General features: G+C 35.2%; 1 protein-coding gene across 4 annotated transcripts; it reads right to left on the bottom strand.

Moving 5' to 3' along the window:
• Positions 1–10,572: 10,572 nt before the first annotated feature.
• On the bottom strand, positions 10,573–19,073 carry LOC116023729 (probable leucine-rich repeat receptor-like serine/threonine-protein kinase At3g14840). Of its 4 annotated transcripts, XM_031264738.1 has the most exons (24): positions 18,856–19,073; positions 18,543–18,720; positions 16,615–16,686; positions 16,413–16,481; positions 16,248–16,319; positions 16,067–16,138; positions 14,800–14,871; positions 14,634–14,702; positions 14,468–14,539; positions 14,273–14,344; positions 14,101–14,172; positions 13,912–13,983; positions 13,771–13,836; positions 13,580–13,648; positions 13,459–13,494; positions 13,322–13,356; positions 12,856–13,232; positions 12,575–12,770; positions 12,274–12,423; positions 12,067–12,185; positions 11,745–11,955; positions 11,325–11,565; positions 11,073–11,226; positions 10,573–10,963 (listed from the first exon to the last, which is right to left on the bottom strand). In XM_031264738.1, exons 1-24 carry the CDS (start codon positions 18,953–18,955, stop codon positions 10,655–10,657), a joined length of 2,955 nt encoding a protein of 984 aa, XP_031120598.1. In that variant the 5' UTR covers positions 18,956–19,073; the 3' UTR covers positions 10,573–10,654. The 4 variants fall into 4 exon arrangements, with proteins under 4 accessions (XP_031120598.1, XP_031120604.1, XP_031120610.1 ...); XM_031264744.1 differs by lacking the exon at positions 16,248–16,319; XM_031264750.1 differs by lacking the exon at positions 18,856–19,073 and having other exon boundaries at positions 16,661–16,686; positions 18,543–18,625.
• Between the last annotated feature and the right edge of the window lie 725 nt (positions 19,074–19,798).

The following is a 19,798-nucleotide window of genomic DNA, read 5'->3' as shown; positions in this document are numbered from 1 at the left end:
AAAACATATATGATATATAATTTTGTTATAATAAATTTTTAGGTTAGTTCATGTTTGATACTGAATTTGGGTGAAATTTTAACACCGATATATATCCAAACTAAATTTATATTTGAATATATCATAATTTAAAATATTCAGACTAAAAATAAACTTCACCCAATATTTAACGTTCAATTCATATGTCATTAATAATAGTCCGAATAATGGGACCTGTAGTCAATTTGAAGAGAAAAAAGAAAAGTCGAATGCAACCAAACTACTACTCTCCAACCAACTAAATAATGTTCTACAACCAAATATTATTATTTCAATCAATTCAAAGCAATTTATGTTTGGAAAATTATTGGATGCGGACTTAGACAAGCATGCAAAAATACAACTAATCATAAAGTCAAATCATTTTCAAAATAAAATTCCAATGGTCACCAATTTAATATTTTCTCCAGCTTATTTTTTGTGTCAAGACCACTAGCGCAACTTTTTTTTTTTTTTGTTTTGTTTTGTTTTTTGTTTTTTGTTTTTTGTTTTTTTGTTTTGTTTTGTTTTGTAAGGATCAAGTAATTACTGTTACACCAAAAGTTGTTGCTACTGGTGAAAGAGCAGCTTATTTCATTACATGCGTAACAGTCAGTGCTACATTTCGATGACAGGTGCTAGACTCGGCCCTCCAAGCCAACGCTCAACAATTTGTTTTTAGAAGATACAATATGAAAAATAGGGAAGTTTGTACAAAAAGTCTATACGGATATATTTTCAATATCATTTTAAACAATATAAAAAGAGAACTTTCTACGTAGCTAGTATATTATTTTGAGTTGTCTCGTTTGTCCAGCAACAGTCTTAGAACAACGATTTCTCAATTGTACAAGTCAAGTCATATTCACATACATACATACTTAACTAGGTGTCTATAAAATAATGAATAATGCTGAGTATGTACTTTACTGATGGTTTTAGTTGCTATATAAAAGTCAATCATGGCGAGCTTCTAACAGAGTAGAGCATCCCAGCAAATAAATTCACAGTAAGCTGTCCCTAAGGTCCATATATTTATAACCTTTAAAAAAAAATCAGCATAGGGCAGTCGCTAACTGGCGATCACCCTGACTCGCCCATTGAATATTGTTGGTGGGCGAAAGGTGCACTAATTATGTTTTGGTCCACAAAAAATCTTAATCGCAGCAAATCTATTTGCACACTCTCTCCTCTCTTTTTAGCCTCATGTTAGAAAAATCTACTATTTTGTCATTGTTGGAGATGCTCTAACATAATAGAAAATGTGTTATATGTAATTAATTGCAAACTTGTAATGTTAACTTGTATATTGGGTTTACTTTGTTATACACTACAATTTATTTTTTATCCTCTAAGTAATTTAGGTAAATGTACTCATTTGTATAGTACATTGTGTGTAACTGTGTACTTAACTTCTTGTGCATGGATAAATTTTATTTTATTTTATATTTTTCTTTATTCACCATGCATTAGATATAGATAAATAGATGTTATAGGTACTTCAGTGATAAAGATTTTGTCTAGTGGATCAGATATAAATATCAATAATTCCTTACAATGGGTACGTTTTGAATTCTTGACATTTCGGATGAAACAACACTACTTAAACTCCATATATTTCTAAATATCAACTTTAGCACCATTATTATATTGTGTCAATTATAATGGAATATAATAAGGTTTAAAAAGTTGGACACAAAAGTGCAACTAGATCATTGAATTGAACTTTAATTTTTAAAAAAAAGGTGCAATTAGCTTATCAAAAAAGCAAAAATAATTGCAAAATAAACAAATTAGTATTGTAGTAGAATGATATTAGACTTCTAAGTTATTATTTAATTAATCGGTTTGGAGTTTGTTCATATTAATTGATAAGTGTCAAAATGTTCATGTTTTCACCTTGAATTTAAGCTTATTTTCCTTATCATTCATTATAATATGTGAATATATCATAATTTAAAATATTCAAACTAAAAATAAACTTCACGCATATTTAAAGTTCAATTCATATGTCATTAGTAATAGTCCGAATAATGGGACCTCTAGTCAATTTGAAGAAAGAAAAGAAAAGTTGAATGCAACCAAACTACTATTGTCCAACCAACTAAATAATGTTGTACAACCAAATATTATTATTGCAATCAATTCAAAGCAATTTATGTTTGGAAAATTATTCGGTGCAGACTTAGACAAGCATGCAAAAATACAACTAATCATAACGTCAAATCATTTTCAAAATAAAATTCCAATGGTCACCAATTTAATATTTTCTCCACCTTATTTTTTAATGTGACAAGACCACTAGCGCAATTTTTTTTTTTTTGTTAGGATCAAACACTTACTATTATACCAAAAGTTGTAGTTACTAGTAAAAGAGCAACTTATTTCATTACATGCGTAGCAGTCAGTGTTACATTTCGATAACAGGTGCTAGACTCAACCCTTCAAGCCAAAGCTCAACAATTTGTTTTTAGAAGATACAATATGAAAAATAGGAAGTTTGTAATATTTTCAATATCATTTTAAACAATATAAAAAGAGAACTTGCTAGGTAGCTAGTATATTATTTTGAGTTGTCTTGTTTGTCCACCAACCGTCTTAGAACAACGATTTCTCAATTGTACAAGACAAGTCATATTCACATACTTAACTAGGTGTCTACAAAATAATGAATAATGCTATGAGTTTGTACTTTAGTGATGGTTTTAGTTGCTATATAAAAGTCAATCATGGCGAGCTTCTAAGATAGTAGAGCATCCCAGCAAATAAACTCACAGTAAGCTGTCCCCAAGGTCCATAACCCCAAAAAAAAAAAAATCAGCTTAGGGTGGTCGCCAACTAGCGCGAGTTGTGTGTTGTTGGTGACCGAAAGGTGCACCAATTGTGTTTTTATTTTTTGCCTTGGGCCCACAAAAAATCATAATAGCAACAAATCTATTTTCACACTCTCTCCTCTCTTTTTAGCATCCTGTTAGAAAAATCTACTATTTTATCATTGTTAGGGATGCTCTAACATAATAGAAAATGTGTTAGATGTAATTAATTGCAAACTTGTAATGATAACTTGTATATTGCGTTTACTTTGTTGTACACTACAATTTATTTTTTTATTTTAATTACCTTTCTTTTTTCTTTTTCCCTCTAAGTAATTTAGTTAAATATACTCATTTGTATAGTACATTGTGTGTACTTAACTTCTTTATGCACCATGTATTAGATATAGACAAATAGATGTTATAGGTACTTCAGTGATAAAGATTTTGTCTAGTGGATCAGATATAAATATCAATAATTCCCTACAATGGGTTTTGAATCCTTGACATTTCGGATGAAACAACACTACTTAAACTCCATATTTCTAAATATCAACTTTAGCACCATTATTACAACACAGTGGAATAAGGTCAAAAAAGTTGGACACAAAATTGCAATTAGATCATTGAACTTTAATTTAAAAAAAAAAGGGTGCAATTAGCTTATCAAAAAAGCAAAAATAATTGCATGATAAACAAATTAGTATTGTTGTAGAATGTTATTAAACTTCTAAGTTATTATTTAATTAATCAGTTTGGAGTTTGCTCATATTAATTGATAAGTGCCAAAATCTTCATGTTTTCACCTTGAATTTAAACTTATTTTCCTTGTCATTCATTATAATTTTGCCCAAAATGTTTCTCATTTGATTCATTTGTGTGTTTAGGTGTAATTTTTTTGTGATTTAGATGAATTGAATGATTTTTGGAGCATTTCGGATACATGTAGAGTCAATGGGAGACAATGATAAGCTATGAAGATGAGAGAAACACCTCTTAGAGAGCCAAATTGTTGTGTTTTCAATGGTCTTGGTCATTTGGACAAACAAGGCAAAATTGGAGCAAAAGAGCAAGAAGTTGAAATTCTCGCACAATTCGTCTTCATTTGTAGGACTTTCTTTGTGATGGTTCATGTAGGCTTGGGTCTTTCATTCGGGCCTTCTTGAAGATGGGCACCCTGTGGGCCAATGCGTATAAGCTTGGGCTTTGCTCATTTGACGACTTAGTACATGGATGTCACGAGTCTATTGGCATAGAATATGGAATCTTTTCCACGTAAGCTGGTTGTACAAAGTTTGTTTGTTCATACAGGCAGTGTGATTTGGGGATCTTTTGTTTGCTCCGCAAGGTAGCCAGAGCCAGCCAGTTTTTCATTAAACAGGCATGATAGTCTTCAACTGCAGAAAAGTTGTGCGGAGAACTAGTAAGAATTGTGCCTGCCATCCAATTCGTGACGTGGATGATCCGCCGAATCCATTGCTGACTTCACCACGATCGATTAGGTGAAATGGTTCTGCAAAGTTTGTTTGTTCATACAGGCTGCGTGGTTATAGTAGTAAGAATTGTGCCAGTCCGAGCAAGCACAATTCATCGGGGAGCAAACAGTGGGAGGAGTGGGATACTCAAAAAGTAGTGGCAGGAATCGATTTCATCGTAGGGCTGAAAACAGCTCTCGTTAGAGGCATGCCCTCTAACTTCATTTCTCTGTCCGGGGGTGAAAATAGCCTAGAAGTTGAAACAATTGTGCAGAACTTCTCCCTGCAGGTAGCCACGCCCGTGGGCGCGCGTTTCTGGCCACTGGCTCGACCACACCCGTAGTGGGCAACCTTCTTTGCTTGTATTTAACCCCATTTTCAGCCATTTCAACACGGTTCCGACCATTTTAAAACCCTGGCTTCTCTCTTTCATTTTCTTTGATATTTTTAGGTTAGATTAGACTTATATTTAGGTTCCTAAACATTTTGGAAGCTTGGATTGAAGCCTTTAAACTTGGATTTCAAGGATTTCATATCCATTTTCACTAGATAAGTTATTCTTCTCTTTATTTCATTCCTTGCAATTTACTTTCTTGTTTTATTGCTTTGATATTTATCTTGTGTTTTTAATGGAATTCCTTGTTGGTTATGAATTTTGTGTTATTTTCATTATGCTTATGTGTGATTAGTTCTCCTTCGAGGGAGGTGGGGATGTAGGCTAGGTATTTGATGGATGATTTTGAATTGGTTAATGAAAGTTGAGACATAACTTTGATGTTGTTGATTGACATGATTATTTATGTCCTGATTAGGTAGTGACAATCTAGTCTAAGTTCAAGGAGTTGATCAACCATGCTTCAGCTTTGAGAAAAGGGGAGTGTGTGATGTTAAGAACATCAAGCTAAGTGTTTGATGAAATGCCTCTTAGACATTCTTGAGTCATGAGAATGCCCTTGAATGTTCTAGGAGTGTGGGGTGACCTTGAAAAAGGCTTCCCTATTGTTATATATCATCTATCATCTTTTGGTCCCCAATTTAGTTTCACTACCTTGACCTACCTTTAGTTCCTACCTACCTCCACTTTCTTATCATTTATTTTCATTATTGTGTGTTGTTTGATATTATGTTTGTATCCAAATCAACCCTTCAGTTTGGCTAGATTTCCTTGAGAAACATTAGTATCTTATGTTTGGAACACTAAAGCTCTACTTCTATCGCCAATCGTTGTGAGAACGATATTCGGTGTAAGCATAACCTCTTTTACATATACTCACCCAAAAGACTACTTATCATTAATATAATGGAAAATACTACATTTTCCCCTTGAATTATATATGGTTATAGTGATTTCCCTCATTGAATTATGCATGTATCCACTTTAGCTGTGGACCTACCGCCGCCACCTCCCTTGCGACTAGGTGACAACTCGCAATGTATCAAACCAGCCACTAGGGGCCTAAATGTTGCCGTTACCACAGGAGTGCAACACACACCACCGAAAAATGCACCACTTTACAAAAGGAGATCAAAGACCTCATCTAAAGAGGGCGGCCGGCCACTCGCCCCAAACAATTGCTACGGCAACTTGGGCACCCAACTAGGGATCCCATCCTTGCCGACTGAAAAACAGAATCCCCACCAAAATGTCGCAATTGGCGAGACGATGACCGTGAGAAACAGAAAGAATGAAATTAGAAAGACAAACCCATAATCCACTAGAGGCAATGGAGGGAAGACCTATTGAGTACATCTGGAACTCAAGGTGGCACAAGAAATTTTATCGATAGAAAGGTAAACTCGTATAGTTAGTTACCGTGTACTTTCGACTATTATAGTATCTTAATGAAGCCATCAGTTCAAATCATCTCGTCTATCCTTTAAATAAATACACTCGAAAATTGCATAGTCAAGCAACAAGGAGTTGATCACACGCCCCCGATATTTGGCCACTTAGCCCCTGGCAACTACCCACTCCGGCCCTTGGTAGTTGGCCAAACTTTAACGTGCATTGTAGAAAGTCAATAACAATTGTCACACAAGAGTAATTTCGATTATGTATAAAACTATTCAAAGCAAGCAGTCAGAATTAAACAGTAATAACCTACCTCCAAATCGGTAACTAAAATCTTTAGGACCATCGCTTAGACAATTCACACCCACAAGGTAGTAATCAAGTCATGGTGGAACAAATAGAGGATTGTTGAAAGAAATTTTGCAAACTTTGGCCGGCAAGAGGTCTAATACTGAGTATAGGAGTCGTTAGTGAAAAGTCTGATCAGTAAGAGGTCTAGTAGAGAGTCTAAGAGTCGTTAGTGAAAAGTCTGGTCAGTGAGAGGTCTAGTACATAGTCTAGGAGTTGTTAGTGAAAAGTCTGGTTAGTGAGAGGTCTAGTACAAAGTCTAGGAGTTATTAAAGCGAAGTCTAGTCGACATAAATAGTCTAATAGGTAGGAAGTTACCGGAATGGAGTACTGGATGGTTTATGAACTCAAACATTCTCAAAAAAATTAATTTGGCGGAGAAGAGTATTGGACGGTTAACGAAGATGGATAATTTGAGAACTCAAACGTTCTCGAAAATTTTGACGGAGAGGGGTATTGGATGGATAATTTGAAAACTCAAACGCGTTCTCAAAAATCTTGACGGAGAGGAGTACTAGGTGGTTAATGGAGTACTAGATAGTTGATGGAGTACTGGATGGTTAACAGAGTACTAAACAGTTAATGGAGTACCGTATGGCTAATGAAGTACCGGATGATTAATGGATCGGAGTACTGGATGGTTAACTGAGTACGTATCGGATGGTTAATGGAGTATTGGATGGTTAGTTGAGTACTGGATGGTTAACGGAGTATCAGATGGTTAATAGAGTACCGAATGGTTAACGGAGTATTGAATGGTTAATGAAGTACCGGATGGTTAATAAAATACTTGATAGCTAATAGAGTACTGGTGGACAGTCAGGTCGACTAGTTGGATAAACTAGTTAGAGAGATTGGTCAGACAGATTGGTCAGGTGGACTGGTCAAACTGAGTAGTCAAGATGGACCAAAGAAATATGCAGGAAGGTGGGGGGAAGCAATGCCGACACTGGGGCCGACTAGTCAACCGGTCAGTCACCAGAGGCCAATTGGCCAGCCAAAGGGCACCACCACCACTCGATGATCGATTGACTTTCCCACCACTCAAGGGTCGATTGGTCTCCCCACTACTCAGTGGTCGGCTGGTCTTCATACCACTTAATGGTCGATTGGTCTTCCCACCTCTCGGTGGTCGACTGACCTTTTTGCCCCTCGGTGGTCGAATAACCTTCCCACCACTTGGTAATCGACCAAACTTTCCACCACTTAGAAGTCGACCTACCTTCCCACCACTCAGTGGTCGACTGATTTTCAAACCACTCGATGGTCAACTGGTCTTCCCACCACTCAACTAACCATCTAACTACTTGGTGGTCGACTGGCCTTCTCACCACTCGGTGATCAACTGGTCTTCTCGCTACTCGGTGGTCGATCAAACTTCCTAGAATTAGGTGGTCGATTCATCTTCCCACCACTCGATGACTGATTAACCTTTCCACCACTCAGTTGTCGACTAGTCTTCCTACCATTTAGTGGTTGACTAACCTTCCAACCACTCGATGGTTGACTGGACTTCCTACTACTCGGTGGTCGATCGACCTTCCGACCACTCTGTGGTCAACTGGTCTTCCACTACTTGGTTGTCAACTGACCTTCCCACTACTCGGTGGTCGACTGGTCTTTCCACAATTCGGTGGTTGACTGACCTTCTCACCACTTGGTGGTCAACTTGTCTTCCCACCATGGTCTACTAGTCTTGCCACAACTTGGTGGTCGATCGACCTTCCCACCACTCTATGGTCGACTGACCGTCTCACTATGCGGTGGTTAGTTGAACCCCTATCTCTCGGCGATTGACTAACACTCCATCATAGTCGTCGACTGACCACCCCCCCCCCCTATCCAAAAATTTTGATGGATAACTTGGAGTATTTGATAGATAATTTGGAGTGTTAGACGTATAATTAGAGTTGGGGGTTGATAATTTGAGAACTAGAACGTTGGAAAAATAATTGACAATCGGAGGGGGTATTGGACGAAATCGGATGAAACAGATTAATTTTTTTTGCAAACAGACTAGTCTGGTAGACTGGTTAGACAAAATGAGCAACTAGTGAGACAGATTGGCCAGACAGGTTGAGCGACCAGCTAGATAGACTGATAGGATGAGCGACAGGTAAAGCAGACTAAACAGGCGAGAGGAATGGATTAGACAATAAGAATACACGGAGGAAAGAGGGGACATCGCAATCGAAGCAAAAATTTATAGCAACAAAGGGGGGGAGGGGGAGGAGCCTTAGGGGCCGATCGGTTAGCCATTAGACTTACCGATCGGTCCAGCGATTGACAGGTCAGCCTAAACTTGTTGGCCTATCAGCGAACAGGACGGACAAAAAAAAATTGATATTTTTAAAGCGGTGGACCGAAGCTTCGAATTTATAGACTAGTCGTCTAATTAAAAATTTCCTGTCTTTGATAAATTTATAGATTAATCTACTCATGGACTTTGCAAAATCTCAAAAAAATGGTGACTGGATGATGTACGGTCGCAATTTATGCCGTGGACCCAGGTCCACCTTGCAAGGTGGACCTGGGTCCAATACGACACCGTTTCATTATTTAAAAAAAAAAAATTACTAAACATATAGCCCTGAAATGTGTGAATGTGAAGGTTTCAAATTGTGAATATGGAGTATAGAATTTGTGAATGTAGAGTTATGAATGTGCGAATCTGTAGTAGAGTTAACAGAGTTCTAGCAGCCCTGAAATGTGTGAATGTGGAGGTTTCAAATTGTGAATATGGAGTATAAAATTTGTGAATGTACAGTTATGAATGTGTGAATCTGTAATAGAGTTAACAGAGTTCTAGCAATTTGTAGCCCTGTAATGTGTGAATGTAGAGTTCCCAAGTTGTGAACATGGAGTATAGGACATATGAATATAGAGTTTTTAAAAAAAATTGTGAAACGGCGTCGTATTGGACCCAGGTCCACATAGCAAGGTGGACCTGGGTCCACGGTATAACTACTGATGTACGATATACTAGGCTGATTGAAATGGATCGACCCAAGAAAAATAACTAGATCAAGGGAGCCCAAGATGAAGACCCAGCACGAGACAACAATGGAGTTTGGATAGGATAAGGCTTATTATTCTCTAAATTCTCTCTATATTGTTTCTATACTTTTATCATATACTCGTTATTTTAGCGGTTGTGTTGGCCAGCCGTTGACTGCCTAAAAGTTATAAAACCAACAAAAATAGTTCAAATTCAACAATTTGTATATTTTATTTTATTTCGGTTCGGAACTGGAACGGACTGGTTTCAAACCAGAATAAGCTATGTAGCTGGAACCTTTCCTACGATTTCGATTGCTACAGTGTCCGGTCGGTTGGAACTGAATTGTAGTCATCCTTATATATAAGCAATAATTTGTTGGAGAAAAAAATAATTGAAATACTGTCACTTTTAAAATAATTGAAGGGGTTAATGTGGATACATGAGTAATTTAGGGAAAAATCGCTATAAGGATATAATTCTGAGAGAAAATTTGTCATTTTCCTTTTTTTTTTTTTTTCAATACGGATAATGTATCTATCTCCCTAAAATAATGGACAATTGGTATCCCTTTCTGTTTGTTTCTTTCCGCACAATTATAAAACCCTACGCATAATCTGCAAGCACTTTTACTTTATATAATCCTTTGGCAGATCAAGCCACATGCATAAACCTGCAGGAAGGGTCATGGAATAGTAGTGTAATTGTTTTGTAGGTTATTTGCACTCTGATATGTCGCAAATTATATGGTGGACCATGGTCCACAATGCATTGTGTACCGTGATCATGACTGATACTGCAGTTGTGTTGAACGGATATTGCAGTTGTGTTGAAAAGATACTGCAGTTGTGTTGAAAGGAAAGGAAACTGCAGTTGCGTGGAACAGAGGACATTCATCCGTTCAACACAACTGCAGTATCCGTTCAACACAACTGCAGTTCCAGACGGATGACACGGCCTCTGTTCCGCGCAACTGCGGTTTCCTTTCAACACAACTGCAGTATCCGTTAAACAAAACTGCAGTATCATTTTCACATAACTGCAGTATCAATCATGATTCATGGTCCACAATGCATTGTTGACCATGGTCCATGGTATAACGACTGCTGATATGTTGGTCCATGATACTTGGCAGCACAACCAGTGATTCAGACAATTTAAAGTACAATTATTTCTTGTATTTTTTGGATGCATTAATATTTTTCCACTATTAATTTGCATATGATGAAGAAAAACCTACTTTGCTGGAAGACTCACTTGAGCGAACTGTCATTTCATCATAACGATCTCTCATTGCTTGAAAATTGAATTCATGCAGATCGGATTTGTACTCAATAATATCATCATGGCCTTCAAGCATTTTGACTACTTCAGACATGGATGGCCTAAGGACGGGAGAAGGATTAGTACAAAGCAAAGCCACTTTGATCATTCTGAGTGCCCCTTCTTTGTCATAATTAGAACCCAGTCTTGGATCCATTAGCTCTATTAGGTTTCCTTTCTTTTGAAGATCAAGTGCCTTAAAATTGTCCATTAAATACAATAGAATATAATTAGAACAGGCCACTTAGTTTGACAAGTATGTATGCCATCTATTAATTATGAGTTTGGTAATATTGATATCTCACCCAATCAAGGAGGCAAACGCAGTTCTCATCATCGGAACGATACTTCACGTTGTTCTTCCCTACAACAATTTCTAGAGCCACCACTCCGAAACTGTAGACATCAGCTTTGAATGTTAAGTAGCCCCACAAAGCATATTCAGGAGCCATGTATCCTCTGTAGACGATAAAAGAGAAAGAAGAGTAATTATTTCCTTCAAGTGTATGCTCAATTTGGAAATACAAAATGGATGAGACGTTGTAATAACATCTTACACTGTCCCAGCGACTCTTGTACTAATGTGTGTCTTCTCATCATCATCATCGTGTTTAGCTAGACCGAAGTCAGAAATTTTCGGATTGAGTTCTTTGTCAAGAAGCACATTGGTGGATTTGATGTCTCTATGAACAATCTTTATTTCTGACTCTTCATGCATGAAAACTAAACCTTTTGCAATACCGATACAAATTCTTTGTCTAGTAGCCCAATCTAATTCCAGCTGACAGTCTTCCGGACCTGTAATTAATTAACTCTTAACTCAGAATTCTCATGTTTAACATGATAAAATAAACTGAATCCTCACTTTTCAAGCTAGGTACAAAAAATTATTTCCTTTGTTTAGTTTATTAGCATATGGTTTTTTTTTTCTTTTTTATTCCGACTAGCAGCAAAAATTATTAAGATTTCAAATGTACCAAAAAGAGCATGGGCAAGGCTATTGTTTTCCAAATACTCATACACAAGCAGCAAATGCTTTCCCTCGGCACAACATCCATAAAGTTTCACAAGATTAGGGTGCTGCAAACAAGATATTATGCCTATTTCATTCAAAAATTCACGATTGCCTTGACTTGATTTGGATGAGAGTTGTTTCACAGCAATAACTGTACCATCCAATAATGTACCCTGATTTTATACACAAGGAAAAATTCAACATCACCAAACATAAGCATCCGTAGTAAGTCCGAAAACAAAAGGTATGAATTAACAGATTACAAATATTCATAATTTTTATACCTTGTAGACAGACCCGAAACCACCTTCCCCAATCTTATTTGCAGCATCAAAGTTATTAGTAGCGGCTTTAATTTGTTGAAAGGTAAATAGACCAGTTTGTAGATCAAGGCCTTGTAGTTCTGCACGAGGACGACATTCATTATAAAGAAATTGCTAGAGCATGAAAAAAATGTATTGAGAGTGTGATTGTGTGAATGCATATATTACCGTTTTCCTGTGATCCCGTTTTTCTAAAGTCCAAGATCCTTAAAGTGATCTTCCACCCAGCGAAATAGAGAATTGCAGAAATAAGGAACAAAGAAGAAATTGCTGCAACAATTATGATTAATTTCTTTCTACTTTTGGGAGGCTTGAAATCTACAAGTTTGCAGAAAAGGCATGAGAGTTAGAAAAAAATAATCTGCAAAATTGGCTGAGGAACAGTAACTAATATTAACTCATTTAAACTATATATGCTATTAATTAAAAATCTAATTAACCTCAATAAATGAGTTCTCACTAATATTACCAGATTGCACAGATATTGCAGATACTAAAGGGCCATATTTTCCTGCAAGTGGGACTATTGTTGTTCCTTTTTCAGCATACTCAAAGCGCACCTCTAGAGTTTTGTCTGTAACAACTGCTTGAAATTGTTTAACCAATGCTTTATCAACTCCTTGTGCTTCGGTTTGAATATCAAAATCCTTCAATTTCCTCTCTCCCTGTAGCCAATAAAATTACTATAGTTAAATGCACATCACTTAACCATTGAATTCCTCAATTTAAACTGTAAAATTCTCAATTGACCTGTATATAAACATCAAATAAGCGTCTTCCAAGACTTTGAAAAGATCTATTATCTCTCAAAACTATCTCTGCAAAATGGAGTTTCACATTATAGTTTCCATTTACTAAACAACGTCCTTGATACGTTAGAGATAAAGGAGACAAACGAGCCGTCTTGTAGATTTCAGAGTCTTTTCCCTTGATGACAGATATATTTGATGTTGTATAGTCAGATAGTGTTATCTGACTATCCAAAAAGTACCCTGTATTACTAGTTACCCAGTTCTCTCTATTGGAAACAAATTTCGCAAGACCAGTAGAACCGTCATCTGCGTCATATGTAGTGTCACCAATCAAAACATTGCCTCCACCACAATTGATGTGAAATGAATACCAATCTGCAGAAAATGAAAAGTACTTTGCAGCTGCTTGCAAATGATTCGCATTGCTTAGCATCAATCCATTGTGATATAATGCATTTGCTTACCCTTAGTACAATTTTGTAAACACTTTGCAGCTTCTCTATAAAATGCCAATAGGAGCACAAGTAAAACATCTTTGGAGACTAAATTACATTAAAGAGTGTGATATATTTGTAGTTTTCCAAAAGATGTTTAAACTTACGAAATTTCTCCTCCACTATAGCTTTTGAACAAGTTTCTGATAGGCAAAAGAGAAAGCTAAAATGATCCATATTTGAAGGAACACTTGAAAGAGTAGATGCATATAACAGACAAAATCTTACAGGCTTTCCCGATTGCAAATTGGTGGCACAGAACTCTCCGTAAAATTATTGTAAGAAAGATCTGTATAACTGTGCACCATCTTTTAAATTATATTTATGACAAGAAATTGATAAAGAAAAGTGGCAAAAGAAAATCCAGACACAGGGATATATGAAAAATATACATTTAATATATATTAAACTAAACTTACTATTGATGACCTCGACTTAGAACCCACTGAGGTATTTGTCCACTAAGCGAGTTGTTCATTAGATACCTAAGAACAAGTAGCATAATATTCATTTTTGATGCTATGCATAATCGATAACATCAAAATTGATTTGTTACTCACATGTACTGCACTTTATCATGAAGACCTTGAAGACCATCAATCCCTCCTTCTAAATTATTAAAACTCAAATCTCTGGGATTTCAATATGATAATAAAACAATTAAGCAAGAGAAGTATATCAAATTAAGAATTACATATGATATTAACTGCTAAGAAGGATCAAAAGAAATTTCAAGTTGCAGAAATTACAGTTGTCTCAAGCTTGTCATATTAGCTATATATTCAGGTATCTTTCCAGAAATATTGCACCTCCTCAATATCCTGCACCCAAAATTATTCTTTTTTTTCATAAATAATTTCAATTCATAGTGCAAATTCGAAACTTGAGTTCAAATTTTTGGAAACAAAATGCATTACTCACAAAGTTGTCATGCCTGTCATGTTGTTAAATGTAGGAAATATTGAAACACCTCCATTTAGGTCACTGATTCTACTGCAGATTTGTGTTATTGACAATTACATTTTAGCTTGTTGATCTTAACCATAGTAAATTCTGCTACAACTAACAAAAACTTGAGTATTAATTAAATCATCAAAGGAAATTTAACTCACGTACAGTTGTATCAAGCTTGTCAATGCAGAAATATTTTCAGGTATGGGTCCTTCAAAACCAGTTGCTTGAAGCTCTCTGCCAATCATATATGCTTCCAGTAAAAAGTGATTTCATTTCATGCATCAAGAAATTTCAACTTTAATTTGAACTGTTAGATTTGAATACTTACAGTTTTTGAAGGTTCTTAAGAGTTTGAAAGCTAGGCAGTTTTCCAGTGAAATTATTCCTACCGAGCCTACTGCATTGATTTCCCATGCGACAAGTGAGCTTAATTAAACTATAGATTAGAAGAAACAACATAAATTAGGAATATATACATGACATAATGCACTTACAATTCCGTCAATTTTGTGAGAACATTAAGTTCTTTTGGGAATTCACCTGTGAGATAATTAGCAGCAAGCATGCTACAGAAAGCAAAAATGATTAAAGAAAGCATCAAACATGTGAGAGCAAACAATAAAAATTCAGCCCATATATTAAGCTTTGCCAAACTATGACAAATTATACAATGGATCACGGTCTATCATGCATAGTCAGATTATGTGTTTGCAGACTGTAGTTAATTTAATTAGTATATAGTGAGTTTGTTGTGAGAGGAAGGATCCGTGAGATGAGTTGATTCAATATGAAAATGTAATATTTATACTAGAAAGATGTACTACTAATCAATAATGAAGTTTGAATTAATTCCAGCGAAGGTCCTTTATCTTTGGTAGCAATTTCAAATTTAGTTTCAGGCAATCGTTTTTGTCATTTAACACTCCAGACTATAATATTTTGGATACTTTTTGTCCTTCGGATGAAATCCTATTTTAGGAAAATGTATAGTATTTTCTAATAACAAAGAGGAGGCTTTTTTTATTTTTTTGTTTTTTTTGTTTTTGTTTCCCTCTACAGCTATAGTAGACGATTTACATAATCATGGACTAAACAATAGCTATTAGACTGAAGTCGTCCGGATGACAACATCTTGAGCTTTCCAACTTCATTGCAAAATGATTCCCCCAAATACAAAGGTCATCACGTACTCAGTATCGCCATTAACGAATGATGATTTGGGGTCGGGTAGAAGGAGATGAAGACAAGAGTTGGGTGAAGGACATGGTGCAATCAACGGCTAAAGAGACGAAAATTGGAAGAAAAAAAGCCAGCGCAGAAAACTGGAAAAAAAATGAAGAGAAATGCTCGTGCCTAAAATAGGATATCACTAAAAAAGTAATTGGAAGGACCAAAAGTATCCAAAATATGATAGTCTAGGTTGTTAAATGGCAAAAACGATTGTCTGAGACTAAAATTTGGAATTGCCAAAGACAAGAGGGACCTCCTCTGGAATTAACTCTAAAGTTTTTGTTACTTAATAAAATGTAATAGTTTTGAGGAAAAATGTATACTTTTAAATCGTAATGTAAAATATTACATTTTCTTTTTATAAGTAGCAAACACTTTATTTCTAAAGCAAGTATTACATTTTCATATTTACCTACTCACAGAATCGGAGAGATGGTTTTACACAAGTTTTTGCCATTAGTATGCACAAAATTTAACATAGGTGGAAGAGAAAGTGCCAATAATTCTTATATTTGATAAACAAATGCTTACAGTTTCTGTAGGTTGGCTAGTTTTCCAAGCTCTGGTGGAATAGTTCCATTAAACAAATTGTTCTCCAAATTTCTGAAACCCCAAACATGCAATAATAAGTTCCTCAGAAGATCAGGAGTTAACAAAAGTTTTACTTGTGTAAGTAGAGTGAGTGATCGAGGAGCAAGCAAAGGGAACATACAAAAGTACAAGAGTTGTTATATTTCCCAAATACTTTGGAATTGATCCAGATAATCGATTCACAGTAAGAGATCTGCAAATTAAATCTTCACTTCTTTACGGTGGACAAGCAGATGGGTTACACTTGTATAGCTTATGTTATACTGTAATACACAACACAACTTACATATATTCCAATTTCATAGAAGCCCATTCATAGGGAATTGTACCATTTAAGTAGTTGCGAGTGAGATCTCTGCACAAAATAAAACTAATAATCAAGCAAAGAACTGAATATCAATCCCTTCAAAAAAAACTGAATATCAATAAGAAGATGGGGCTACTTCAATTCCTGCACATAGATAGATGTTTAAAGGCTTAATTGGTACATTATCTTAAGAAAGGGTAGCTTCACTAAAGCAGGAGGAAGGACACCTTGCAGATCCTGTCCTTTCAAAACTCTGCATTACATAATAGCAGATCAGATCAGATTAGAGAATTAATCTTTATTCATTGTTATATTCGTGCATATTGACATATTGTACATGCGAAAGTTCCTGTGCATGTAATATTAAAATGTACAATTGTTATATTTTTGTCTAATCATAATATTGAATAATGTAATTTAATGAAAAAAGAATTGAAACTAAAGACAAATGAAAAATATTTACAATACAAAGTTAACACACATAAATTGAATTGGCTTATTATTATTATTATTATTATTATTATTATTATTATTATTATTATTATTATTGTTATTATTACTATTATTATTATTATTATTATTATTATTATTATTATTATTATTATTATAACATAAAGGCCATGTTTGGTAAATAATCAGCCTATCAGCCAATTTTGACTTATTTGACCACTATTAGTTGTTTGGTTAATAAGTTTTTTGTAACTCCAAAATGCTAAAATTCAAAATGCTACTCAAAGCAGCCTTTTCAATTAGTTTTTTGAAAAAAGAAATTATACTAAATAGCTATCAGCTAACAGGCAATTTATCAAACAACTTTTTACAATCAGCTAATATTATCAACAAATCATACCTTATAACCCAAACAGCCAACAACCATTTACCAAACAGGGCCAAAGAGTAAATATAAAATTTGTTCAACTTTACATATATTATCGAAATTTTTAAATGGCATATATAGTTTTAATAAATACTCCACATATGATATAAATATTAACTAATAAATATATGATGGTCATGGGCCCGAGACCCATTTTTATTGGTAGAATCTTGACCCAAGGAAGGTCATCTTTATGAGAATCTTGACCCAAGGAAGGTCATCTTTATGAGCTAGGGGGAGAGTAGACATGGTGGTCCAAAAGATCAATTCTTATATCATGGACTAGGATTCACAATGCACTGTAGACTCTGATCCATGTGTTTTATGTTGTGAGGTTTTGTGTTTTGTATATATTATGAAATTCTGTATTTTAAGAATATGAACTCTATATCTGAAACAAATTAGTAGTTGTTTCTGATTATTGAATTCTGTATCTTGTGTTGTAAAATTTTGTGCCTATAAACACAAATTTTGTACCTAAATCAAATTTGAAAAATAAATAAATATATAACACGTGTACGTGTATTGTGTTGTAATTTTTTGCGTCTTGTGCTATGAAATTATATATCTTATGAGTATGAATTCTATATTTCGTCGTTTTGATCCATGGTCCACAATGCTATGTGGACCCTGATCCATGATATGAATTGCCCCAAAAGATAGGGGAAGGAGGAGGTATGGTGGCCCAAGGAAAAGGAGGGGTCATGACGACCGGCAACCGGTAGGCCCTGCCGGATTCCCCATTTCAAGGCATGGTCGTCAGGGGCTGAGTCGGCCCCGTTGCACCGGCAGCGGGGTGGTGCACTGTACGTTTGGTATTGAGGTAAAGAAGCAAAATATTAAGTGGGTGCAACATGTTGATTTAATCCCATAACTTATGGGATAACAACACAAGCATCATTTTGTCTTAAGATTACATCCCTCCTAGTTTAGTGGCTTGCTGCAAACACGATCACTAGGGTTCTATTACATCCATACCTAGTTTATGGTTGGTGGACCCGCGTCTCTTAAAACCATCAATATATTTTTTAAAAAATATTTTTTTAAAAAACCTTGGAACAGCCCAAATAAAACTATAATTACATAAGCAAAATTACTTCGCCCCCAGACTTCAAGTGTCAAAATTAAAAGGTCAAAAAAAAAATCAAAATCATTGCAACAAAAATGGAGTGGGTAAAGAAGAAAGGGGAAACTGAAAAAGAGAGAAATATAATGAGAGAGGAAAAGCTTACATGCTTTGAACATGGCAAATACCACCAGGGAAGGTACAATTGCAAGTGAGGGTATTATTATAGGCAGGCATATCTTTCCTCTCTGGTGTCATCCAGTTAGAGTTGTTTTCACAAGGATTTAGTTTAAAATCCCAATCCTTCTTCCCCATTTGCTCACCTATTTCCTTCAGTGCATTTACTTCCATATGCATAATACATTCAACAAAAGCAAGCTGTTAATAAATATGTAATTTGCATATATGATATATGTATTATAGAAATTTCATAATATATGATGAAGAAAACAAGAGATGAGAGAGCTGAGGAGGCTCACATTCATGTTGAGGAAGATGCCCACTCTGCGCTTCAAGAAATATAGGATAGAAGATGATGAGTATAATTGGTATGAGGATTGTGTGCATGTAGGCTGACATGGTTGAATTCTGAGGAAGATCAGATCAGCTTCAGTGTTGAATTATCCAACATATATGTGTGCGAGTGTCATTTTATGTATTTAATATTTGAATGTACTATAAGTTTGATTGCCAAAACTTAAGGGTACCTTTGCGCCTTGTCTAGAGTTTTGTATAGAGGAGATTAATCGTGGGATGTTGCGTTTTTCTTGTTTTGAGTCTCACTCCTTGTAAGATTATATTCGACCCTTAGTATACGCTAGGTACTATAAGATCACAGTCAAACTTTCAATCAATGAGTTATGTCTTGGACATACTTTAATGTACTATAACTTGTGGGCAAGTGGACATAATAAAGTTACAATAATGTGTTGTGGGGCAGTGGATCCAGAATAAGATATATATAATTGAGCAAGTGGCGTATCCCCTGGAGCAAGCTAGATAGAGACACAAATCATATTCAGACATTATTGCTTGGCTGTTGGCTCAGTCACTACTCACTACTCACTACTGAAAGATAAATGGCTTGTTTGGTTATCATCGGTTAGAGGTTAGTGGTAGCGGCTTGTGCTAGCGGTTATCAAATAGCGGATTGTATTAGCAAGTTTGACCAGTGTATTGTATTAGCGGTTTGTAAAAAGATATTTGATAAAATTAATTGTTTAGATTAGCGGTTAGTATGTAAAATGGCCTAAAAGGGTATTCATATTATTATTATTATTATTATTATTATTATTAATATATAAAATAATAATAATAATAATAATAATAATACAAAACAAACAAATTATAACAAAAAAATTAAAAATAAAAATAAAAAGACAAAGAGGTGGCTCCCCTTTGTAAATGATGTGGGATTTGATC

The sequence above is a fragment of the Ipomoea triloba genome, chromosome 1 (genome assembly GCF_003576645.1).
Source record: "Ipomoea triloba cultivar NCNSP0323 chromosome 1, ASM357664v1".
Lineage (NCBI taxonomy): Eukaryota > Viridiplantae > Streptophyta > Magnoliopsida > Solanales > Convolvulaceae > Ipomoea > Ipomoea triloba.
This window is presented reverse-complemented; position numbering and strand designations above follow the sequence as displayed.